General features: G+C 43.5%; 1 protein-coding gene across 1 annotated transcript in view; it reads right to left on the bottom strand.

Annotated features, from left to right (window-relative positions):
- LOC120917505 (serine/threonine-protein kinase D1-like) overlaps positions 1–27,837 on the bottom strand; it is a 170,238-nt gene that overhangs the window by 119,259 nt on the left and 23,142 nt on the right. Inside the window, exon 2 of the mRNA XM_040328842.1 lies at positions 20,216–20,811. Within this exon, the coding sequence (XP_040184776.1) occupies positions 20,216–20,356 (141 nt within the window). The 5' untranslated portion in view covers positions 20,357–20,811. The remainder of the gene's footprint in view (positions 1–20,215; positions 20,812–27,837) is intronic.

The following is a 27,837-nucleotide window of genomic DNA, read 5'->3' as shown; positions in this document are numbered from 1 at the left end:
CTGTGCCTGGTGTTCCACATTAGTAAGCTGCAATTCAGCACAGATGCCCAGTTGAGGAGGGAGAAGCACTGGAATGACTGGAATCTGCAATGCTTTTACAGTTATTTCAATGCACAGGTTAAAGGAATGCAGACAGGACACTTAGTCACGGAAGTCAATGATTCCAACCAGTAACTTTGAATTAAAGAAATAGATATAAATAACCAATCCACAAAACAAGGAAACCACCCTGAAAATGTTTATGCAAATATGAAAGTCATTGTAGCAAGGTAAATATATTTGGACACCACAGAATTTATGGTATATCCTCCAAGTACATGCAAAAAATTACACCCGATTTTGCGGTTACTACAGCTTTATGACCTCACCAATCTCACCTTCAATTTCCCTAGAGAAATACTACTTGCCACTAGTGATGGGCAGAACACCCCCCGGGTTCTGTTCTACACCAGAACTCCTGAACAGGGAAAAAGTTCTGACCAGAACCAAGAATCCTATTAAAGTCTATGGGACCAGAAATCGAAAAATCAAATGTCCCCATTTTTAAGGCTTATATGCAAGTTATTAGCCAAAAAAAGGATATGGGGCCCGGGTACTGCCCGGGGGACATGTATTAATGTAAAAAAAATGTTTTAGAAAATATATTGGTTTTTAAATGAGCAGTGATTTTAATAATGCTTAAAGTGAAACAATAAAAAATTAATTTAACTATAGTTCCTGGGGTGTTCCCTTATGCTGTGTACACACGATCGGATTTTCTGTCGGAAAAACCTTGATTCCGATGGAATTCCGCTCAAGCTTGGCTTGCATACACAGGGTCAGGTCACACAAAAGTTCTCTGAGCTTTCGACCATCAAGAACTTGGTGACGTACAACACTACGACGAGCCGAGAAAATGAAGTTAAATGCTTCCGAGCATGCTTCGAATTGTTTCTGAGCATGCGTCAGAATATTGCGCATTGGAATTGCTACAGACGATCGGATTTTAACCTGCTCTCAATCTTTTGTTGGCGGAAATTCCGACAGAAAAAGTCAGATGGGGCATACACACGGTCGGAATTTCCGTTCAAAAGCTCACATCTGACTTTTGCTGTCGGAATTTCCGATGTGTATGGGGCATTAGGCCCCTTTCGAACTTGTACGACTTGTCCTACGACTTGGGACTGCAAATTCCATGAATTCCATGATCTCCAATGACAACCATTCATATTAGTATGACTTCAAGTTGTGCCGACTTCAAAGTAGTCCCTGCACTACTTTGGTCTGACTTTGATGCAAGTTCAGGTTCATAGGGCCAAATTCTCAAAAGAGATACGCGGACTTAACTAAAGTTTTCTAAATTTACACGGCGTGTATATTTGCGCCCGATCTTCAAAACGAGTTATGCCTAGATTTTCGGATTTTCAGTCCTACCTAAAATAATTACACCTGCGCATCCCCGGGCGCAAATTACGCTAGTCACGCCGCTGTTTTTGATAGGCAAAGATGCAAATGAGGGAGATAGGGCGATCCACAAAAATAAGTGTTTGTGCGACGTAGATTACGCCCTGTGCGCACCTGTTAGTTTCCCTGGGCAAATTTACACATTATAAAAGCAGACCTAATTTTACACATGCCGTGTAAGGGTCTGCTCAAGCAACTGAATAGAGGTAGAGCTGACAACACATCTCTGCAGGACAACAATCTGACTGCCAAAATGCCCGGCACATCAATGATTCTAACGGCACTCGCCACTTTACAGGCACAAAGAAGGAGGAGGGCACAGAGGAGGAGGATGCGGGCACAGGAGAGGGTTTACCGCCCACGGCGCGATCTGTTTGCCATGCCTGATTATGAGGTGTATGGCAACTTCAGATTTGACAGGGAAGCCATCCTGGAGCTCACCCAAATACTTCAGGAGGATCTCACCACCCCAACCCAACAATCCCATGCCCTGCCACCTCTACAAAAAGTTATGGCAACCCTTCATTTTTTGGCCACTGGGTCTTTCCAGCGTGCATCTGGAGGTCTGGCTGGGATGGTGCAGTCGACAATGAGCCGATGTGTCCATCAGGTGGTCCCTGCCATACTGCGGCGCATGGGCAACCAGTTTGAAAAGCCCACCCAGGAGGAGCAGCGTCTGCAAGCCATGACAGACTTCTACAACATTGGTGGCTTCCCACGGACCATTGGGGCGATAGACTGCACCCATGTGGCACTACAGCCCCCCCCATGAAACTGAGCACCTGTTCAGGAACAGAAAAGGCTGGCATTCGATCAACGTCCAAGCTATTGTAGATGCTCATGGCCTCATCTGGCACGTTTGTGCCAAATTTCCAGGGTCGTGCCACGACAGTTTCATTCTCCGGCAGACCAAGATCTACCAAGACTTGGAGCAGAATGTGTATGGAGACAGCTGGCTGATTGGTGAGTGACATTGGTGTCAGGTATGCCCCCCCCCCATGATGCAGACATAACAAGGGGCACATGCATGACTAATATCCTCCTGTCTTTTCCCTTACATATGCCTTGGGACCCCACCTAATGACACCATTTAGGAACCCCCAAACACCAGGAGAACACAAATATAATGAGGTGCACATTCGCACCCGGTCAATTGTAGAGCGGACATTCGGGCTTCTCAAGTCCCGCTTCAGATGCCTTGACAAGACTGGGGGTACACTCTTGTATTCCCCAGACTTTGTCTGTCAAATAATTGGGGCATGTTGCATACTACACAATTTTGCAATGAGAAGGGGCCTGCATATTGAGTTATGTCCTGACCTAACCCCCCACCCAGGCAATCCCCCCCCCCCCCAACCACCTCTACCCGGTCTGCTGAGGGCACAGCAATAAGGAGACGACTTGCTGAAGGCATCTTTTCCCAGTAAATGGACCTTCATTATCTCACTTTATTGTTTGGTTTTACACCATAAACGCACAGATATTATGTGACATTTAAAATGTTTCTTTGCACAGTAAATGCACAATAATTATATGACAATGAGAATGTCTTTTTTCATAGAAAACGCACATTAATTATCTCACAATGAGAATGCATGAATGCACACCACTGTGGTCCCTAGCACAGACACATCACATGCACATCGAATTGGATTAGATCCAAGTACCCCCCCCCCCCCTTTGGTACTTGGGAGCAGTAACGCCCCGCCACGGCTCCAATTATGTCACTGTGCATTCATACACCATTCAGGAACCTGGGATGACTTCTCCCTGGTCCTGGGGATCCCTACTCCACCAAAACTGAGGGTGACACCCTTATGTTATCAGGAATGCCACCCCCCCACATTCACACATCATTCACACACATAAACCAAATCATAAGTACAGTATAATAAAAAACAAAAAAAAAAAAAAAAAGTACCCCTGCAACTTAGTGATGTTGCCGAGTGCTCCTTCTGGGCTGACCACGGGCACGGGCACGGCCACGGCCAACTGGAGGATCTTCACGGGGGGGTCTGTGCAGGGGAGGGAGTATCTTCACGGGGGGGTCTGTGCAGGGGAGGGAGTATCTTCACGGGGGGGGGGGTCTGTGCAGGGGAAGAAGGAGCCTCCCCTGGTGTCTGTCCTCCTGCTGGCCTGCCCTCCAAGGCCACGGCTATACTTGTCAGACAGGCAGTGATGTCAGCTGTATTAGCCTGGCCAGCCCGGGTATTGGCCTGCACAGCCTGGGTCAGGGCAGTCACCTCCTGGGCCACGCCTGTTGTGGCGTTCTTCAGGTCCCACAAACAGGTGATGACCCCCACTGAGTTGGTGGCCACATCACCCAGTGAATCCCTCATTAAACCCAGGCTGTGCTCAACCTTGGTCATTGTTTTTTTAATTTCACCCAGACTGCGGGTCTGCCGGGCATTGTCCCTCAGCAGACTGACCGGCAGACGCTCAAACCCCCCCCTGGTTTCCGGGGTCGGCCTCCTACTTGCCCATGAGGCTTGTGGCCTTGGAGGAGGAGTTGGAGTGACCCATGGGGGCTGCTGCATGTTGGAGGAGGGTTGGGAGGGGCCACCCCTGATGGTGGCCTGACTGCTGGGAGCCTCTGGGGTACCCTCAGGGGATGACTCAAAGGTCCTATCTTGGCCCATCAGGATTTGCCGGCCAATCACAATATTTTCATCCTCCCCCCTCATCCTCCTCCCACTCAACATCTATATTAGGGGAGTTGTGGGCACTCCCCTCCCATGGCGAATCCTGCCCTTCTTGGGACTCAGCATCAGCCTGTCTTGGGGGTGGTGCAGCAGCCTGCCCTGATGGGCCAGCAACCTCCTGCCCTGATGGGGCTGCCACCTCCTGCCCTGATGGGGCTGCCACCTCCTGGGCTGATGGGGCTGCCACCTCCTGGGCTGATGGGGCTGCCACCTCCTGGGCTGATGGGGCTGCCACCTCCTGGGCCGATGGGGCTGCCACCTCCTGGGCCGATGACCCAGCAACCTCCTGGGCTGATGGGGCTGCCACCTCCTGGCCATCTGGGGAGGACACAAAACAATCACAGGTTGGTGGATCCACACACTTGGCACATCTTCCCTTCCCCCACCCACACATGCTAATCACCAGATAGAAAAAAAAAACAAAAAAAAAAAAAAACTTACCTGTCCTCACAGGAGCATCAGAGTCAAAGCCAGGCAGGCCCACCACCTGCTGTGGGTGGAAACACTGGGCCACTGCCCATTCCTCCTCACTCATCCTGACTGGGCAGGGTCCCCCTCCTCCAGTGCCCCTGGTATGGGCATGCAGCGTTGCCAGCTTGTTCCAGGACACGCTCTTTAAGTCGTTTATTTTTTTGGATTCCAGCGATGGTCCTGGTCCTGGTCCTGGTCCTGGTCCTGGTCCCCCCCCCCCCCCCGACGCATTGATCCGATTGGTGATCTTTTTAAGGATCTCCTTCCTCCTGGCCGGGTGGTGTTCTGGCTCTCAGGGCCATGTAGAAAATGACCATATTTTATGATGCCCTGAGCAAGAATATGCTTCTCTGCCACTGAAAAATTTAGCTTCCTGCGCTTGGTGGCCATCACAGACACCACCCAGCAACACGAACTCACCCGAAAAACAATCAACAATACACACACACACACACACACAACAAAGAAAAAAAATCACAGCAAAAACAAAAATAAAACACAAACAGACAGCTACTATAAATTCAAAAACAAACAGGCAAAAAACGGAAACAAAAAACAATCACACACACCAAAAAACAAACACTTATCAAAAACAAACAGGCAAAAAATCAAAACAAATAACAAATTATCAAAAACAAACACCAACTATACACTACAACTCCTCAACAACTTTTCTCACAAACAAATCTTACCAACAAACACTGACAAACGTTCAAAGCAGAAGCAACTTGCTTTAGGAAGGGAACACAGGGAAATACTTTTGCAAGGGAAGTGTGTTTGACTGGGGCTATTTAGACACAGGGCGATCCTCAAACTAAGTACGCTTGGCCTTTTACCTATCTCACTGATTGCGATGAGCAAAGTTCTGCACATGCCCAGTGAGGTCCAGATTTGTGCGCGCATGCGCAGTACGGCCGGCCCTTCATTTGCATGGGGTCACGGCTCATTACAATGAAGCACGCCCACTTCCTTCCCACTTGCCATAACCACGCCTTACGCCTCGGAATTTAGGTTACGGATGGCGCAATTTTGTGCGCAAATGCGCTGTGGATACGGCACTTACGACACCAACTTAGGGCGCCGTAACTTAAATGACATAAGTTAGGTAATACTAAATTTGCACAGCTTTTTGAGAATTTGGCCCACAGACCTCAAGACTCCCTGAAATCGCTGCAAAATCATGTTTAAAGTCAGGGCCTAGGCCTCTTTCACACTACTGTTACTTCAAAAATCGCGCAATTTTACCGCAATTTCAGGAAATGTCTGTGTAAGGCGGGTACTCACGAGCAAACATGTACGGTGAAACCGGTCCGTCGGACCGTTTTCACCGTACATGCCTGCCAGAGGGCTTCTGTACGATGGTTGTACTAACCATCGTACAGAAGTCCGCGCGTAAACACTATGCGGGGCGTGTCCGCGTCGTCGCCGCGACGATGACGCGGCGACGTGGGCGGGCCTGCCATTTAAAGGCTTCCACGCATGCGTCAAAGTCATTCGACGCATGCGAGGGACGGCGGGCGCTCGGACATGTACGGTAGGTCTGTACTGACGACCGTACATGTCCGAGCGGGCAGGATTCCAGCGGACGGTTTTAAAACACGTCCAGGAATATTTGCCCGCTGGGAAAAGGCCCGGCGGGCAAATGTTTGCTGGAATTCGGCCCGCTCGCGCCTACACACGACCGAACATGTATGCTGAAACTGGCCCGCGGACCAGTTTCAGCATACATGTTTGGTCGTGTGTACGGGGCCTTACTGGCATCAAAGTTGGACCACTGGGACTACTTTGAAGTTTGAACGACTTGAAGTTGTACTAATATGATTGGTTGTCATTGAAAAAACCTGGGGAACAACTTGTCATGCTACTTTGCAGTCACAAATTGTGGGACAAGTTGTAGAAGTGTGAAAGGGGCCTTAGTTTGTCTGTAAATTGGCCTATCTGCACTGTGTACAGAACCTCCTGCAGCAAAACTGACATTTAAAGAACAATAAAGGATATTTAAATTGATTTTCTCTGCAAGCTTTCTTTATTTTGTAAACAACAGCTTGGGGAGCCAGTCTGTATGATGAGGTCACAGTTTTGCATCACAGTGAGCAAACCTTATGTGAGGAAGCCAAATTATAGTGGCGCCCCCCCCCCCCCTGAAAATATTTCAGCGGACGCCCATGTGGCTAATGTAGTGTTCCAATAATTTAGCTGACTTCTCAATGCATGATTCTGGGGCTATGGCAGGAGTAGCTGTGAACAAGGAGGCAGAATATGCCACTCTGGCAGTTGCGGTGGACTGCGAATTAGTGTCAGCTTAGGTGATAGAGGATGAGGATGGTTTAGTAAGCCAGTCCACCACCTCCTCTGCATGCTATGACTGGATAGCTCGACCAACATCAGTAAAATGAAGACAGAATGTGCCTTGCCTGAGGATGGACCACGTCCACATTTGCCTGTGGACACAGGCTGCTGGCCCCCCCATAGTGGCATGGGAATGTCTCCCCCTCCTTGTTGGCCTCCCAGACACGATGGGGGGGGCTTATTAAATTTTTCAGAGAATATGAATGATAACAAAAACTTTTCTTTCACTCATGGTTAGTGTTTGGCACATCAACTGTGTCTACTCTTTTTAAAATCATACATAACCCAATTCTTAATACCATGTATTGCCTCCTTTAACAGCAATGACAGCTTGAAGTCTTTTGTGGTATTTGTGGATGAGGCTCTTTATCTTCTCAGATGGTAAAGCTGCCCATTCCTCCTGGCAAAAAGCCTCCAGTTCCTGTACATTCTTGGGCTGTCTTGCATGAACTGCACGTTTGAGATCTCCCCAGAGTGGCTCAATGATATTGAGGTCAGGAGACTGAGATGGCCACTCCAGAACCTTCATTTTATTTTGCTGTAGCCAATGACAGGTCGACTTGGCCTTGTGTTTTGGATTATTGTCATGTTGGAATGTTCAAGTACATCCCATGCGCAGCTTCCTGGCTGATGAATGCAAATGTTCCTACAGTATATTTTGAGAACATACTGCATTCATTTTGCCATCAATTTTGACCAAATTGGGTTAACTAGTCCAGACCCTATTTCATTCTCTACCCAGTCCCACCCCTACATAGGGTTTATATGCCTCTGTTAGCTGCTATCCCTGTGACTTGACAAAGCGCATGCACGCAAAACCGATAGTCACGGCAACAGGGACGTTTGTGTTCCACACTGGCCATGGCTGCTTCCTTCTTGGACACCTCAGTTCCACTCTGGTCCTTGCCGCTTACCATGGCACTTTTCCTCTGGATACAGTTGGCTATGTGGGCCACCAACATCGCCAGTGACAGTGATAACATCTCCTTTTGCCGGTGGGCTCAGCACCCAATACACTGCAGTTGGCATTGCACCGCAGCATCCATAGTTGGCATCCCATGTTTGGATCTTTCCGGTCTGACCCAGTAACTGTACTGTTTTAATCCTTTTACAATAAATTTGCAGAAACTTATTGAGAGCTTATCTGGTTTATTGCAGCCACCATTGATTAATTTCGGTTTCTGAGCACTGTCAGCCCCAATTTTCGTCACCTATTGTAATTCCAACCCTTATGGAATAAAATTCACACATGTAGTGGATGCCCTTTCCCTTGCTTTTTTGGATTTAGTATTGACTTGGGACAATGAGGTTAGGATAAGCTCCAAGACCCATTTCAAGGAGACGGCAGGCAATTCCTATTTACATAGCAAAAGATGTCACTGCCCTTAGTGGAAAATAACATTCCTGATAGCCGGTTATAGGAAATGTTCCAACACATCAGACGATCTAATCCAAGCTGAGGATTACCACCATATTCCTTGAAAAGGGTACAAAAGAGACCACATTCAAAAAGTGTCTGACCGTTATCGAAATGGTTTAAGTACAAATTAAGAGGTTGAAAGAATAGATGAGCATAAAGATTCTCTTTTCTTTTCATTACCAAATTGTATGACCAAACATTGGGCCATTAAAAGGATCATCCAGAAAAACTGACCCATCTTGAAACAAGATCCCTGCTTAGGTGGGGTACTCCCAGATAAGCCCAAAGTGGTCTTTAGGTGGGTGAATAATGTTAAAAGTAAGGACCAGTGGGATCGCACAGCATGAGTGGCGCATGCGCAGTAGGGAACCAAGAAGTGAAGCCTGCAAGGCTCCCTTACAGAAGATGGCCGCGGCAGCACCCGAGAGCCGAGGGATAGATCAGCTTTGGGTGCCGACATCGGGGGTGCCCTGGACAGGTAAGTGTCCTTATTTTAAAAGTCAGCAGCTGCAGTATTTGTAGCTGCGGACTTAAAAAAAAAATATTTGGTTGAACTCTGCATTGATGCATTAAGGTAAAAAAACGTTCTGCCTTTAGAACCACCTTTTAAAAAAAATATATAATATATTTCTTTCCTGCATTTTCTAAAAACTTGTGACAAAAATTACATTTTCAAAAGATTCACTATGCCTTTTAGTATATACTAAATACTTTGGAGTGCCTGCTTTCCAAAATAGGGTCATTTTGAGAGTGTTTCTGCTGTCCTGGTGCTCCAGGGTCTCAAAAGATATGAGCAGTAGTCAGAAAAAGAGAGGTGCAATTTATACTCCTTGAAAGCCCAAAGGTGCATCTTGGATTTTGGGCCCATCTAGGCTGTGAAAAAGTCTCACATGTGGTATCCCTATACTCAGGAGACATAGTAGAATTTTGTTTTGGGGTGTAATTATAAGAATGCCTATGCCTATGCTGATAACTTGTTAAAATTACAAGTTTGTGAAAGATTTTCCAAACAATTTTGACAAACAAACAACTTAAAAAAAAAACTCACCATGCCTCTTACTAAATACAATGGACTGTCTACTTCCCAAAAGGGATCATTTTTGGAATATTTGTGCTATCCTGGAAATTTAGGTTCTCAAGAGATATGCAGCGTACACGACCATTTGTAATGGTCTAGAAAAAAATATGTTTTTTTTCAACGTGATTCTTGTCAAGCCTGCCTTGCCTACATACAATCGTGAAAAAAAAAAATGCTCGAGCAAAGCGCGGTGACGTACAACACGTACGACGGGACTATAGAAGGGAAGTTGCATTCGAATGGCGCCACCCTTGGGGCTGCTTTTGCTGATTTTGTGTTAGTAAAAGTCTGGTGAGAGACGATTCGCGCTTTTCAGTCTTCGTGCTTTTCAGTCTGTTACAGCGTGACAAATGTGCTATCTCCATTATGAACAGTAGTTTTACCAGAAGGAGCGCTCCCGTCTCATAACTTGCTTCTAAGCATGCACGTTTTTCACGTCGTTAAAGCCTACACATGACTGTTTTTCATGATGTGAAAAAGGACAACGTGAAAAAATAGAGCATGTTCTAAATTTTTAATGCCCATTTTTCACGTCATGAAAAATGCTCTGGAGCCCACACACGATCGTTTTTAATGATATTAAAAAAAAATGTAATTTTTCACGTCATGAAAAATAGTCACGTGTACGTGGCAATAGACATTCAGTACATTGGGATTGCTCAATTTTCAATATACAGTCTATATCATTAGTCTGTAGACTCTATAACTTTAACACTAAATATATTAATATATTAATATACATACATTAGGGTTTTTACCAAAGAACTATAGCAGAATCCATTTTGAACTAAATTTATAAAATAAGATTATTTTTTATTTGCAAAAAAAAAAAGTTTTTTCTTTCAAAATTTTAAAGGTATTTTTTTTTCTTTATATAGAAAAAACTAAAAAAAAACACAGTGATGGTTAAATACCACCAAAAGAAAGCTCTGTCTCAAAAAATAAAAAATAAAACTATTTGGGTACAGTTTTGCATGACTAAGTAACTATTATTCAAACCATGACAGTGCTGTAAACGGAAAAACGGCCTAGATTAAAACGAGGTGAAATTGTCCAGACTTAAAGTGGTTAAAAACATTTTTTATTTCCAGAATTTCTTCATTAGGTCTGCCACTTATAAAACAAACATAAACAAGTGCTGGACAATGCATTGGTGGTTAACCACTTGCTTACTGGGCACATATACCCCCCTCCTGCCCAGGTGAAATTTCAGCTTTCGGCACTGCATCGCTTTAACTAACAATTGCGCGGTCGTGCGACGTGGCTCCCAAACAAAATTGACGTCCTTTTTTCCCCACAAGTAGAGCTTTCTTTTGGTGGTATTTGATCGCCTGTGCGGTTTTTATTTTTTGCGCTATAAACAAAGAAGTGAGACAATTTTGAAAAAAATACAATATTTTTTACTTCTTGCTATAATAAATATCCCAATTTAAAAAAAAAAAAAACATTTTTTTTCTCAGTTTAGGCCGATACGTATTCTTCTACATATTTTTGGTAAAAAAAAAAAAAAAAATCGCAATAAGCGACTGGTTTGCGCAAAAGTTATAGCGCTTACAAAATAGGGGACAGAATTATTTTTTTTTAATTATTTTTTTTTTACTAGAAATGGCGGCGATCTGCGATTTTTAATGGGACTGCGACGTTATGGCGGACACATCGGACACATTTTTGGCGCCATTCACATTTATACTGCGATCAGTGCTATAAATATGCACTAATTACAGTATAAATGTGACTGGCATTGAAGGGGTTAACACTAGGGGGTGAGGAAGGGGTTAAATGTATCCCTGCTTAGTGTTCTAACTGTAGGTGGAGGGGGGGTGACTGGGGAGGTGACCGATCTGTGTCTCTATGTACAAGAGACACAGATCGGTCTCCTCTCCAGAGACAGCACCGCTGTCTCTGTGTAAAACGGCAATGAGAGATGATCTCATATGTTTACATATGAGATCCTCTCTCATTGGCCGCACAGATCGCCTCGCGAACGGCCACTCTGATTGGCCGTTCGCGGCGATCTGTAATTGGCTGTGTCCGAGGGACACGGCCAACACAGATTTTCCCCGCAGCGCGCTCTGGAGCGCGCGCGGGGAACGCCCAAAGGGGCGGCCGTCAATTGACGGCAGTTTGGAAATTGGGATCCGCACTGTAGCCGTCAATTGACGGCAGGCGGATCCCAAGTGGTTAAGGTCCTAGTTAATTCCATGAAGACACTGCTGTCAATGCCATGTTTAACTGTGTTTTACAGTATGTAGAGAGGTAAAAGTGTCCCACACTGTACAGTAGCTGCAAATCATTTATGTTTTTTTTTTTCGCTCATTACCACTGAAACATGCATAGTAAGTTCCAGTAACCTCCTGTATGTGGGTTTCTCTAAAGTGCTAGCATTAGATGTCAAGTCTTCGTAATTTACATTATTCTTTCACAGTAATACACAGATTGTACAAAAATATCAATATATAAAATATAATGACAATATAGTCAACACATTAATAGAGACCAGTGCTGTGGATATAAGTGGACAGGAACAAAGGGGCAGAATTGAAGGGTATTGACTTTGAATATTAAATTGTAGTTTTTCTAAGGCCCTGTACACACGACCGAACATGTCCGCTGAAACTGGTCCGCGGACCAGTTTTAGCAGACATGTTCGGTCGTGTGTACGGCCGACCGGACAATTGTTCGGCGGATCGGACAGGTTTCCAGCGGACAAATGTTTCTTAGCATGCTAAGAAACATGTCCGCTGGAAGCCTGTCCGTCGGACATGTTCGGTCGTCTGTACAGACACACCGGACATGTCCGCTCGGCCGAAAGCCCTCGCATGCGTCGAAGTGATTCGACGCATGCGTGGAAGCATTGACCTTCCAGGGCCGCGCACATCACCGCGTATCCTGTCCGGGCGGATTTCTGTTTGATGGTGTGTACAACCATCAAACAGAAATCTCCAAGCGGCCCTGTCCGCTCGTCTGTACAGGGCCTAAGAGTAACAAAGGGATACAATCTTAGTTTTTTGGCCATCTATCTGTGTTCTTGTAGGGGAAAATCGAACCTGTTTGTCTTGGCTAATATTGTTATCAAAAGACAAAGGAATAGGAAATCCAAAGTTTTACAATTTTTGCGAAAACAGGAGTGCATGGGAAATCAATTTATGTGCACATTTTCTGGAGGAAATTTATACTTACTGAGCTGTTGCATCTCTGGGAACAGAAATTTTCCCAGTGGTACACAGACAGCAATAACACTGGAAAGAGGTTCTATCCGTTCACAAAAAATTGCTGGAGTTGCACTTTATTTTTTAAGATAACCACGATGTTCTCAGTGTCTCACAGGTCTTGTATACACATCAACTGGTCTTTTTTGAGCTATAAGATCTCAAAGGCCTTGGTGTTAATTATAAACTCTCCTACCTCTTCCACCACTTCAGAAAGCAATTGTAGAAAGAGGTGGTCTCTGTCAGTTAAAAGAAAAATAATCTACAAAGTACAACCCTAATGCAAACCTCTTTAAAACTGTGGCTTTTTTTTCTTGTAGAAGTAGAAACCTCAGCTGCCTTGTTCGTTTTTAGCTAAAAAGACACACTGGGATTTTTTTTACAGATTTTAAAGATGACTGTTAGGTATACGGATTTAAACTTGTTCTGAATTTAAAAAACATTTTTTTTATCTTAATGCATTAATTGCATTAAGTTAAAAAAAATATAATAATTCACTAGCTGTTTTTTTCCCCTTCACTCCCTAAATACTTTGAGTCCTACATTTATCCAGCGCTGTGCCCATCTGCAGCAGCGCTGGTCTCTCTCTCTCTCTGCTCTCACAAGGCAGATTAATAGTAATGGAAGCCACTATCAATCAAATCCAGTGAGACAGGAGGGGGCGCAGGCCAAATCATACTGTGCGTGTTTATGGATGCATACAGCCCAGCTCGGGAGAGCCCACACATGTGCCCCCTTAACACACGGCTTGCTTTGGGGCTGCATGAGGATGAGTGGGCAACACTAGGAGAAGACCCCAGAAGAGGAGGTAAGGGGCCACTCTGTGCAATATCTTTGCACAGAGCAGGCAACTATAACATCCTAGGTTTAGTTTTAGGTAGAAAAAAAAGCAAGCCATTAGTATCACTTTAATTTCAAGAGTTGTGTACCAGAAGCTCTAGAGTCTAAAGGCATTAAATCTCTCACAGATTGTGAGAATTCTGACCTGTATGGCCAAGATAGCCAACAGTCTTTCCTGGTGTCTCTATGACAGCATACATGCGATAGTAGCCCCGCCTACTTCTACCCATGAGAACAGTGCATAGCGCTAAAGAGTTAACACCCACACAACAGCCCATTTCCCTTTTTTGTCCTCATGGAACTCACAGCCAGTGTAAAGAGAAGAAACCCTTACCTGCCACCTTTGGTGGTTTTCTACACAGGTTCAGCCTCTCCTGTAGCGCAGCCCTTGACCTTGGGACGCTAAATGCTCCTATAAAGGCAGTGAGCCCCTTCTGTGGATCTTTTGGGGTGAAAAATCAGGTGCTAACTAGCCCCACATATGGCAGTGCAGCTAGGGCTATGTTGTTCAGAAGACCTGTCAGTGTCTGGAGCCTGCCTCCCAGAAGTGAGTGGATTCATGGAACTGTGACACCACATTTCCAAGATAAGCATGTTTTACTATTTTTTAGAAATGATCTGTGAATGGCCTCAAAAGCCATGTGTTACATATCCTCTCAGATGAGCTACAGCTGCACAGTATGCATTCTAGTGGCAATTGTGGGAGAGAAAGCCAAGTGTCTACATTCAAGGGAATGTGGAATGGAGAGCTCACGAGGAGGCCGTCTTTGGTTTGGGGCTGCCAACTAGGCTTCTATCCTTCCCTTCCCTGTGTTCTACCAGTGACTTGGTGATTGTAGCCGATTAGTTGGTGCTCAATCGTTTTTCTACCAGGTAGACATTCGCCCTTATCTGAAGCCAGCTTTTAGGAGGCTCTTCAATCTGTAGGCAGTTCACAGCTTTGCTGTTGTCATGGCATCAAATGCCTGTGGGTGTTTCTTTGCCTATCCCAAAGTGGGATTGCTTTGACTGACCTAGGTGAAGTACTTCTTTAATGCATTCAGATCAATGATGGCCCTTGCAAACAATCATTAGCCATAGCAGCAATACCCAGTTCCTTAGAAATAAACAATGGTACAAGGCTCCAGCGCACAATCGCCTTGCGGTTCCTAAAGTTAATTCTACGGTCCCGCTATATGACTGGGCTGCAACCACCAAAAGTAATTGCAGGATGTTCCTCCAGCAGCATCTGGACATCGTGGGCACCTTATGCAGAGGTGTCAAGCCAACACGACAGGCAGAAGAGCCAATCGTGCTCTATTATGGCACATCCTTTCAGCACTACTGGTGGGCGTGGTAGTCCTCATACAGCTGTCTTTGGTGTGAAGCCAGTAGCTTACTCACTTTTTTATGATAGGCGGCAACAGGAAAACAGAAAATGTTATCATACTTACTGTAATTTTCTTTTCCTAGTGCCTATCCATGGCAGCATACTGAACGCACCCAGTGCGTTCAGTATGCTGAACGCACTGGGTGCAAGGGAATGGGCTGTTGTGTGGGTGTTAACTCTTTATAGCTATGCACTGGTCCTGTAGGCGGGGCTACTATCACTAGTATGCTGCTATGGATAGGCACCAGAAAAAAAAATTATGGTAAGTATGATATCATTTTCTGTTGTATAGTAGCAGAGAGAGAGAGAGAAGACTAGCAGAAAGCCTAAAATATTGTCTGTGTGTCTGATGTCATCTCCTATTGAGTGAAGACTCAACAGGGGGTCAGGGTCAGCGTCAACTGCTAGCACTCCAACCCCTGTTAGTACAATATAGTAGATCTGAAATATCTTTCACATTTGAACAGATTTTTTTTAAATATTTAGTTTGCCTCAACTGTATCCCAGTTAAGGGGCCCCAAACCATTCTCAGTCCCCATTGCAGTCATGTAGGCTGCTACAGCTATAGTTATGCCAATGGCATCCAGTAAACAGGCAGTTGATTTCCACAGCACTTTTTAAACTCCTCTGGTCTGCTGCTCTTAGGAGCGTCTGATTTTTTAAATGCCCCTGCATGTTAGCCTGTGTATCCATGTGTTTAGAAGCAAAAAAAAAAAACAAAACAGCGGCTCTTTGGCAGAAAAAAACTCTTCATGCATGCAATTGCACCTAAACTAGGCGTGTTTAGCACTTTAGCGTCAATTTCTTTCATTGAATACATTATTATTCGGCCCAGAATAAATTATTATTCTGGCCAATGAAATTAATTAATGCCAAAACACTTGCCATGCATAAACGTGTCAAGCGTTTTTTTTTTTTTTTTCTGGCAAAACTTTGCTGCCACGAAGAGTGGAGTCTAGGACGCAAAACATCAAGCATGCAATGAGGCTTTTATCTCTGGGCATTTGTAAATATTGTGCTTCTAAATGAAGCTGCAGGAAACCTCTGAGTTTTTGTGGTTTTAGAAACTGAAAAAATGTACAATACTATTGCTTATATTCTGTCTAAGCTTTTACGTCATTCTGTAAATAGAATCTAAATGAATATACTATACAGTATATGCTTTGTAAAGTGACTTTTATAAAAATAAATTATAATCTGCCATAATTTAGTTTTCTCAAGACTATACTTGTATAATACGTTTTACCATTCTATATGCACTTTGCAGATGGCCCCACTCTCACCTGTACCACTAATGAACAAGGAACCCATTTGGGAGATAGAAGTTCAACTCATCAATGCCAGTCTAATTAGCAGTTGCCACTTTGAATTGTACTGAGTAGAAGTAGGTGATCTGTGCGTTTCCTTCACATTTCCAGTCATGTGCAGGACACAGTCTGATTGTTTTACCTTCCTCAAGGTGTCTGAAGTGAAGAGTACACAGCAAAACATTTTGAGTTCCTACATTTACTAAGCCCATGTTGTTGATATGAAAATAAATGCACTTAGCAGGGACAAATGTTGCATTCACCTTTATTGTTAAAGCGGAGTTTTGCCGAAGAAAAACATTTTTTTAAGTCAGCAGCTACAAATACTGCAGCTGCTGACTTTTAATATTAGGCCCCTTCCACACGGGGCGGATCCGCTTGCAGCGGTCCACCAGCTCAGCGAGAGGTCTCTCCGTTGATCTCCGCTGAGCCGGCAGATGACAGGTCCCTCTCTGCTCACTGAGCGGGGAGGGGCTGGTCGAGCGCCGCTGTCTCCTATAGAGAGATCCACAGCATGTCCGTTTCCATCAGATCTCACCCGATCCGCCATGGACGGATGGCGACGTATTGCCATCCGTCTGATTTTAGCGGATCGGATGTCAGCTGACATGTCACCGCTGACATCCGACGCTCCATAGAGAAGCACGAAAAAACAGTCAGTCTGAAAGGGGCCTAAGGACACTTACCTGTCCAGGGTGCCCGCGATGTCCTCACCCGAAGCCGATCTGTCCCTCGGCTCCCGGGTGGAGGCGCTGGCATCTTCAGTAAGGGAATCAGTAAGCAAAGCATTGAGGCTTCACAGCCTGGTTCCTTACTGCGCATGTGCGAGTTGTGCTGTGCGTCCTCACTGGTCCCTGCTGTCTTCTGGGACCTGTGTGTCTCCCAGCAGACAGAGGGGGGGGGGCGGAGGAGGGGCCGGACGTGGCGTAGATCAGAGTGTAATCTTTAGCGATCGCCGGAAGTGGGAGCAAATACCTGTATTAGACAGATATCTGCTCCCCCCCTGAAAGATGCCAAATGTGACACTGGAGGGGGGGAGGAACCGGAAAAGTGGAAGTTTCATTTTGGGTGGAACTCCGCTTTAGCTGCATTCTCATGTCAAAACTAAAAATAATAATAATAATAAAAATACTCAGCAGGAATTTTGTAAATGTTTGACAAGATGCTCCCTCCAGGTATCAAAAGTACATCCAGTATCAAAATAAAGTCTCGTGGACAAAGTGAAGAGGTGGGCAGTGGCATCAAGAGCTCCATATTGTCCAATCTGAGAATGTCTGGCATTCATTAAGAAAAATATAAGGCATTCTCTGAATGGTATCCATGCACAGGACTTGGAAGACAGCAACGATCACTGTAATAGTGGCAACTACTCCAGTGATTCCAGCTTCTATAAGTAAAGAATGTGTATGCTTGCATTGGTCCAAGATTGACTGATGTATATATGCAATAAAATCCATAACTGGGATTCAGCTTTAAACTTTATTGGAGCCTGTCAGATAAAAGTTATTTTTTCCAGCATGCTGCAGTAAAAGTTTAGAGATCAAAGATACATTTTGGATGCAATTTTTTCTGGACGTTTGGGTACAGTAAGGAAGCACCGATTTTTTTTATTGCCCTTGGTGTCCCTACTGGGGGGGGGGGGGGAGTAATCTAGAGAAAATAATGTGAACTTCAAAACGTTCCAGTTGTCACCCAAGCAGGAGGTGAAGGCAAATCTTCAAATGAGGACACCCCTTTGCGTGACAGCTGTAGAAGAGCAGATTTCCTCTCACGTCCTGTTGTGTCTCGGGAATGTTGCTGAATGGGACACAAACAGGAAGAAACTCAACGTGGGTTTTAACCATTACTTGCAAAACACATCATTGTGCAGTGTCTTCTCACAATATTTGGGCTACTTGCCATTCTCTGGGCTCTTTCTGGAAGAAGCATGAGATGACCCTTGCATAAGCACCATGGATGGAAGCAAAGGGGAAATTCAAGTATATTTAAGGATTTGTTTTGCCTTATGTATTGCAGCTTTTTTTGTCAAGGATTGAAGGCAAAATAGGTAAAGTGACCTTAAAGCGGAGTTCCAGCCACAATTTCACTTTTTAAATATAAATACCCCTGTAATACTCAAGCTTAATGTATTCTTGTAAAGTTAGTCTGTAAACTAAGGTCCGTTTTGTTAGGTTGTTACAGCATTTAGACACTTTATAAATTAGAAATTGACTGGGGTCATCTTAAGTGTGGGCATCATGAAGCCAGACTGTATGACTTCCTGGATTTCAGCCTTGCAGATCTCGCACATGCTCAGTGCTGCACAAGCAGTGTAATAGGTTTCAGATCAGGCTTCAGCACCTGTACTGTCCAAGTCACATGATTCTTCGAGACTGGGGAGTGCACAGACTCCTGGACACCCACTACATTCCCAGGAGTCTGTGCGGTGTAGGTTAGGAAGCTTAAGCACCTAGGTGCAGGAAGTGTGAAGATTAACTATTCTGCCTAGCAACAACACTTTGAAGGCATCTAAAAAAAGGACTAATGACATTTTTTTAAAACTACTGATGTAATGTTATATTTATGGGTGGAACTCCACTTTAAAGGAGTTGTAAATAAAAAATATTTTTTGCTGAAATTACTGTTTACAGGGTATATAGAAATAATAGTTAACTGATACCTTTTAAAAATGATTAAAAATAGATAAAAATCAATCATATAATGTACCTGTAGTTTCTAGTTTTGTTTTTGCATGTTGTTTCCTGCCTCTGCTGTACAGAGCCACACAGCCAATACAGGGCAGTGATGGTTTGGAAAACGAAACTGATTGGTGCTGAGGGGTTTTAGACACACAGTAATCACACCTCCTTGATTAGTGACCACAGAGAGAAAGCTCCCAGTACTGTGAGAAGAATTACAGCAACTTGAGAGCAAAAACGAACAATGAGGACATGAAAACAGCACTGCATTAAAGCGGAGTTCCGGCCACAATTTCACTTTTTAAATATAAATACCCCTGTACTACACAAGCTTAATGTATTCTAGTAAAGTTAGTCTGTAAACTAAGGTCCGTTTTGTTAGGTTGTTACAGCATTTAGACACTTTATAAAATAGAAATTGACTGGGGCCATCTTAAGTGTGGGCATCATGAAGCCAGACTGTATGACTTCCTGGATTTCAGCCTTGCAGATCTCGCACATGCTCAGTGCTCCACATGCAGTGTAATAGGTTTCAGATCAGGTTTCAGCACCTGTGCTGTCCAAGTCACATGATTCTTTGAGACTGGGGAGTGCACAGACTCCTGGAAAGTTACACCCACTACATTCCCAGGAGTCTGTGCGGTGTAGGTTAGGAAGCTTAAGCACCTAGGTGCAGGAAGTGGGAAGATTAACTATTCTGCCTAGCAACAACACTTTGAAGGCATCTAAAAAAAAATGTTTTTTTCTTAAAGGACTAATGACATTTTTTTAAAACTACTGATGTAATGTTATATTTATGGGTGGAACTCCACTTTAAGGTAAAGGAAGCTATTAAGATAAAATTACTTTACAAACCCTTTAATTGTTAGTGCAAGGTCTGCTTTCAGGACAGCGTTATAACCTTTTTAACTAAAAAGGAATTGTATGAGTTAATTTCTGATGTCAGCTCTGGAAAGTTTTTACAGCTCATGTTTCAACTAGTGTTGTACTGCTTCATGTACTAGTGATCACTATTATGACATGCTTAAAGACAGGAAGGAACTGTGTGTCATTAGAATACATCCTTCCCTGCAAAGGGAAAATTAATGCGTAGACACGTTGCCACGCATTTTCAGGTGTATTGTATTATGTTTTTGAAGGACCCCATTAATTTAATGATGAATAAATGAACACAAGACAATGCATCAGAATATAGGGTTTTCCCAAATGTAATGCTATGCAACCTGGTGGTGTCAAAGGGTCCTATGAGAGCAATTTATTTAAGTCTCAAATCAAAACTATGTCCTCCCCATATTGTGCAACAACATTCAATGTACTGCTCACAACTGTAAAAATATAAAACAGCCTACCTTCTTTTCGACAAGATCCACAGCTAACTTTTTCACATTGCTGTAGCTTGCTTCACTTGGGTGAAGGTGATAAAGTTCACGGCAAAGGCCGATCTGAAGTCTGATTGATGTTTTTCCCTGCATCACTTTCTCCAGCGTCATTTTGTACACCGAAATAGATGATTCCACAAGATAAAAAAAAAAAATCTTGAATTGAATTATTTGCTTAAAAAAACCCCAAAAAACACATTTATGAAAAGCAAACAGAATATAATTTGTTTGCTGTAATCTGTGGTTGAAAAAAAATCCAGAAATCTTCAAATAAATCCAACGATTCTTTGAGTACAAGTAATCTTTTCATCATAAAACTTTGCTGTATTTATGGTGAATAAACTTTAGCAGACACTCAATTCCAGGCGGAGAATTTTAGTGGCAATGTTTTCCTCTCATCTTGACTGAGACCTTAGTCCTTTTCCTTGTAACAAGTAATATACACATGCGTTCTTTATGGAACATAAAGGTTTGAAGAAATCAGCACCTTCATTTTGTCTTTAATTGAGAGCCACTATGTAGATATCAAGGTTGATGTTAGGCAAACTCAGATGGTCTTATGTGCCCTGTTTGAAAAGAAACAAAACAATGTAAGATGCATGGGATAAAGATGTGTTGTCATCAGCTGCTAAATACATTGATATTTATTTATTAACCATACAGATATTCGTCTTTTTTTATTTATTAAAAGTATGTTGTCCAATACCTGTGATAAGTTTACCAACATCTGACCAAATAAGTGAGAAAACACAGAAAATAACCTTAGGGGGCACAAAAGAAAGTATAAAAGTATCAAATGGCCATCAGCCAATATTTCAGACTGCTGAAAGAAGGGCGTCACAATGGCCCAAATATAGTCAGCACTGCTCTTTTTTCTGGGTGCTGCTCAAGCAACTTGCCTTCTGTACTAAACACAGTTGCTTGATTAACCATTGTCGTTTAAAGAACCTCTGTATTTTTTATATTAATACAAATGGGTAGATTCAGGTAGGGGCACGCTAATTTGCGGCGGCGTAGCCTAGCGTGTTTACACTACGCCGCCTTAAATAAGAGAGGCAAGTACATGATTCACAAAGTACTTGCCTCCTTACTTAGGGCGGCGTATTGTAAACGCGGCAGGCGTAAGGGCGCCTAATTCAAATGGGTTGGAGGGGGACGTGTTTAATGGCAATGAGGCTTGACCTCACGTTTTTGACGTTTTTTGGCTACTGCGCATGCGCCGGGTGTCTACATTTCCCAGTGCGCATTGCGGCTAAGTACGCCGTACGGGCCTATTGATTTCGACGTGGATGTAAACGACGCAACTCCCAATTCGCGGACGACTTACGCAAACGACGTAAAAAATTCGAACCTCGCGGCGGGAACGGCGGCCATACTTTAACATTGTTATTCCACCTAATAGGTGGAATAACTTTAGGCCTCCTAAGGCCTTACGTAAACGGCGTAAATCGACTGCGGCGGCCGGGCGTACGTTCGTGAATCGGCGTACAAACTAATTTACATAATCTACGCCGACCGCAATGGAAGCGCCACCTAGCGGCCTTCCAAAAAATTGCAATCTAAGATAGGACGGCGCAAGCCGTCGTATCTTAGATATGTTTAAGCATATCTCTGTTTGAGCATACGCTTAAACATACGTCGGCGCAGATTCTGAGTTATGGCGGCTTATCTACTGATAAGTCGGCCTAACTTTTACTGAATCTACCTAAAAGTGTTCTCTGATTGGATGAAGTGGAGATTATGATGTCATTTGCCACTCCTCTCTGCCTCATCCAACAAGAGCACACCTTGTATTCACTGAAGAAAATACATTCTCTGTCATTTAAAGAATCTCTGTATTTTTTCCATTAAAGTGGAGTTCCGGCGAAAAAAAAAAAAAAAAAAAACCTGCACCTGCTGACCTTTAAAATAAGAACACTTACCTTTCCAGGGTATCCACGATGTCCTCACTTGAAGCCAACCTGTCCCTCGGCTCCGGGTGGAAGCACCAACATCTTCAGTAAGGGAATCAGGAATCGATGCCTTGCGGCTTCACAGCTTGGTTCCCTACTGCACATGTGCGAGTCGTACTGCACATTCTGAATGGTTCCTGCTGTCTTCTGGGACATTTGTGTCTCCCATAAGACAGCGGGGGTGACAGAGGAGGGGCCAGACATGGCGTAGTTTACCGCAGATTCTGCGGTGCTCTTTCACCGGAAGTTGGAGCAATTACCTAGATTAGACAGGTATCTGCTCCCCCTGAAAGGTGCCAAATGTGACACCAGATGGGGGGAGGAACTGGATCAACGGAGGTTCCATTTCTGGGTGGAACTCTGCTTTAATACAAGGTGTTCTCTGATTGGTCGAAGTGGAGATTATGATGTTATGATGTAATTCGCCCCTCCCACTTTTTTGAGTGTCCTGTCAGCGCACCGCTCCAGTATGAAAGCCCTCGGTCTTTCACACTGGAGTGAGAGAAGTGGCTCTTTAGGGCGCTTTGCAGGTACTATTGTTAGCGCTATAGTGCCTGCAAAGCGCCCCAGTGTGAAAGCAGCCTAAAGCAAAGACGTTCTCTCTGGATGGCCGAGGTACCGATTGAGTGACTTTTTTTTTTAAAGAGTCTGTATGTTTATTTACTGTAAAGTTTTTTGTAAATCAGTAACAAGGGGTACTATGTACTCTGTACTTATTCATGTAGGGGACAAGGACTTTATAATTGTGAGCTCCCTAATTTTAAAGGGGATTTTCTGGATTCCGATAAGTGTCCCCCTGCAGACCCCAACATCAAGCCAGGGATGTGACGATGAGACTATTGTCCCCATCAATTTGGGGACAAGGTGCCTTGCCTGGGGGGTCCCCCTGGAAAGGAACCTATCCAGTATTTAGGGAATGTGACCTGGTAAGGTTCACATGAAAGGCCACATACTCACTACCCCTTCCTTTCCTGGATTTTGGGGGGACCCCATGCTGCTTTTTTTTTTACAGGGCATGTGGCCTAGTGGGTTACAGAGAGTAGCCTTCTTTGCCACACAGGCTGCTTGCCAAGATAAGGGTCTTGAGTGGATTTTAAGGGTGACCTCACACAAAAAAGATTGGACTTAGCAGGAATAAGACAATTCAGACAATCCTCTTCCACTGAATCCCGCTGCAAATGACTGCTCCCTAGTCAGCTGCTGAATGTCAACAAACCTGCTAGAGATTCTGTCTGACATAAAATGTGGTCAGTGATGTCATTCAGGAAGCCCGTTGGCTTTTTTACAATTTGAAACAAGCCAACGTGACAAGACCCGGATTGTTTTAAAGTCCGTGAACCCTTCATATTGGTGGTTTATGTTTTATATTCCTAATTTTTCTCACATTTTTTTTTGTTCTCCTTTTTTCCCCCAAATACACAACACTTGCATTATGGTTTAGCGTTAAGGATATTTCAGTCCCACTCCTGGGCTAGGAAGAAACTGTTATATAACTGTTATATGTCTGACAGAGACATTCCAGTCCAATACACCTTCACTTATAATATAGATAAATGTTAGCTAGATGATGTATTTCAGATACTCCCATTCTTCTTATAGCTATATGAATGTAAGGATTCCAGGGTGCAAAATGCATGCCACTTCTTGGTGAGCTTGTCCCCCTCAGTTTGTAAGAGAGACAACCTCACACTTTACTACGGGAATGCTGATTTCCCTGAGGCTGTGTTTCTATATACATTTGATATTTTAATGTTACTAATTTACTTGCGGCCCACCAACGTATGACCACTCGGTGCGTTGCATCACATTCCATAACTAACCTGTCTCCCTCTTTTCTCTTATCTATCCTTTCAAGTGCACTCTTACTTCTCGATACAGAGGTTTCCCCGTGGAGCAATGGCATCTGGGAGGCAACTAAGGAAAACAACATCAGGCAAGTACAGTCTGTCGAACCAACATAGTGAACTCCCAATCTAATAGATTATTTTAACCCATAATGTACAGGGCATTAATTCTCCCACCAAAAGGGCAGTGGCGTTCCAACAATATCATAAATGGGGAGCAAATATTGTGCTTATACAGGAAACACACTTTTCTCGCCTTTCGGCACCTAAATACCTGAATCCTCACTATCCCAATTGCTACTTATCTAATGGCCTGGAGAAAAAAGGGGAAATCAGAATTTACATTGCTAAAAATGTTCCAATTACCCCAGACATGGTAAGTAAGGATAAAGAAGGGAGATACATTATGGTGGTTGGGAAAATACACGGACAAGTTATTTCCCTGGTTTCGTACTATGCCCCTAATGCGGGTCAGATAAAAGAAATTGAGATGATGTTCTCGACATTGATACCAAAAGCTATGGGACAGCTTTTCATAGGTGGAGACAGCTACATGCCTTTATATCAAACCACAGACGTATCTAAACCACATAAACCAGTCTTAAAACATGTTCCGAAACAGGGTTGTAAATTGGCTCGGTTGTTACACTCCTATGATCTTATAGATACCGGGACAGATCTCCATCCTACAACTAGGGACTACACACATTATTCCAAAGTACATAAGACGTACTCCAGAACAGATCATCTATTTACTCCCTCGCAAACCCTCCCATTAATTAAATCAGCTAAGATACTGACAGCGGCATGGTCAGACCATTCACCAGTACAAATTTCCCTTTCTGACCTGGGGACTAAACTAAAACCCTCTGTGTGGCGCCTCAATGCTGCCTTGTTTAATGGCTTTATCGTCTTTAGTGAAATAGAAATGTCCATTCGCCAATACTTTATTGAAAATCGAGCCACAGATACTTCCCCTAGCATTAATTGGGCAGCGCACAAAGCCACAATTTGTGGCAAGCTGATTCAACTTGCATCCAGGGCCAAACGAATGCACACAAACAATTCAACAAGAAAAGGCGCTACAGGCAATTTCACACGCACAAAAGGACAATCCTAAAGTTATATCTGAGGCACAAAATTGACGCAGCATGCACAGCACTCAATATTAGTCTCACCACTAAAGCAGAGAAATACCTTAGTTGGTCTAAGTATAGATTTTATACGATTGGAGATAAACCTACCACCTTACTTGCTAGGAAACTTTCCTCTTACCTTTACAATCCTGCCCTCCCTAAGCTACGCCTAAGAACCCGCACTCAGTGGTCCAAGAATTCAGTGATTATTATTCTAAATTGAATGCTCCTCCGACATTTCCCGTACCATTTGCGGATACGTTTTTTAGTGACATCCCTTTTCCTAAGGTGTCACAAGAGCATGTAGAGTGCGTGTTTGCACTTTTGGACTTTTGTCCAAACGTATTTGTGTCCACATACTCGGAAAATCTGACAACAGAATGTTGTCCGCCGAAAATTTTAAAGCCTGCCATCCAACATTTGTCCATGGAAAATCTGACAACAATTGTCCGATGGAGCATACAAACGGTCGGATTTTCTGCCAACAGCCTGTCATCACACAATTCCCGTCGGAAAATCTGATCGTGTGTACGAGGCTTTAGTACAAGAAATGAGAAAAAAAAAAAAAAAAAAGTCTTGCTGAAATACTTCTACTTATCCCAGCATGTTTCTATGGGTCTTTCCTTGGAAGTATATCATCATCTTGATTTATGAATTGATGAGGGTTTGAATGTAACAACAATGCATGGGTTGAAATGCTTGCTTGTTTGACATAGGTAAGGGATAAAAATTCCCTAGGATAATAAAACAAACATGTAAAACGGGAAGCTTAGAGGATGTCCTGTGAGGTCAATGGAATGTACAGAGCAAAACCAGATACCACTTTTGTTTACAAGGATAATCGCCTTTACAAAATAGGAATAAAATATTGAACAAGTTTATTCATTAACAGCAAACTTTAGCTTCATGAAGAACTGTCCAGTTCCACAGTTATGGCCAGGTTCATCAAACAAAAAAAGTCATTTATCCTTCATTACATTTATTCAAATAAATTACGAAAGAACACTCCATTCTTACATAGTTACATAGATACATAGTTGCATAGTTAGTCAGGTTGAAAAAAGACACAAGTCCATCCAGTTCAACCACAAAAAAATAAAAATAAACATTCTTGTGGATTCCACATCTTTCACTGAGCAATTTCATTACTTTATTCAGATTTTAGTTTAAATAGTGAATACCCAACTGAATGTTAAATATAAATAGTTACGAATGCTATAAAGTTATTTTTATAGGGGCACACTGCAGGGGGATCCTAAATTCACCACACATTCTCAACTGAAGTTGCTGCCAAATACAGTCTAGTCAGCGCTGATGTTGCAGAAGAAGATCAGATTCTATAAACTGAGCTTTTAAAGGAATGCAATAGCTACTCTGAGATTTTCATAAGTGACAGGTCACCCATGACCCTTTCATTGTTGTTTTCCTCTTAATGTATTAGTACAGTGCTTATATGTATTTCTATACACTGTGATAATTTCCTGTGTTGTATACAAGTTAATCCTTCTTTGGTTTAAGATTTGCTTGGTATAGACACTTTAAGACTGCCTCACCCTTTGAGTTAGACATTCTGTTCAGCTTCAGCTGACCTTAAAAAGTCTACAAATTATATTATTTTGTTAAGCATACTTGTGCATCACACACAGGGGGGAACCACCAGCCCTCCTGTAGGGGGCCCATGCACACAGAGGGGCCTGAACAGCAGGAGGAATCAGTGTGGTCGGGCAGAGGGGCAATTACAGAAAGATTCCCTGTGGTGCTCTCTGCAGCAGCTGAAAGCCGGTTTCTCTTCCTCTCGTCAGCATTCAACTGCTGCAGGGAGAGACACAGAGCATTGTTCCTTTATTTACTTCCCCGTCACCAATTCCCCTCCCTGGTCTGCCCACTTCTGATCCCCCCCCCCCCCATGTGCCCCCCCTGTCACTGTGCCAAGCCCCCTCCCGTGGCACTGCTGGCTTCCCTGTCCTGTAAAAAAAAAAAAAAATTAACAGTATAATAAATAGTGTTTAAAAAAAAAATTATACATTTTTTAAATCCAAATGTAAAAAAAAAAAGATTTAAAAAGGGCTAATTCACACAGGTTCTTTGTTAGGTTTGTATTAGCTAATAACACTTTTAGTGTATTTTTAGTGAAAATATTGCTTTGATATATTGGGGGGGGGGCATCTGCCAGATAGGCCGTATGGAGCCCTATAATTTCTAACAGAAGCCTTGATCACACACAGGTTGTATGGACTTATGTCTTTTTTCAACCTCACCTACTATGTAACTATGTAACTCTCTAATACTGGTCACTGGAAGTTCAACATGGCACCTCATGGCAAAGAACTCTCTGAGGATCTGGAAAAAATAATTGTTGCTCTAAATAAAGATGACCTAGGCTATAAGAAGATTGCCAAGACCCTGAAACTGAGCTGCAGCACAGCGGCCAAGACCATACAGCAGTTTAACAGGACAGGTGGCACTCAGAGCAGGCCTCACCATGGTCTACCAAAGAATTTAAGTGCATGTGCTCAGCGTCACATCCAGAGGTTGTCTTTGGGAAATATACGTATGAGTGCTGCCAGCATTGCTGCAGAGGTTGAAGAGGTGGGGGTTCAGCCTGTCAGTGCTCAGACCATATGCCGCACACTGCATCAAATTGGTCTTCATGGCTGTCA

The sequence above is a fragment of the Rana temporaria genome, chromosome 11 (assembly GCF_905171775.1).
Source record: "Rana temporaria chromosome 11, aRanTem1.1, whole genome shotgun sequence".
Lineage (NCBI taxonomy): Eukaryota > Metazoa > Chordata > Amphibia > Anura > Ranidae > Rana > Rana temporaria.
The sequence above is the reverse complement of the archived record's forward strand: the minus strand, read 5'-3'. Positions and strand labels throughout refer to the sequence as shown.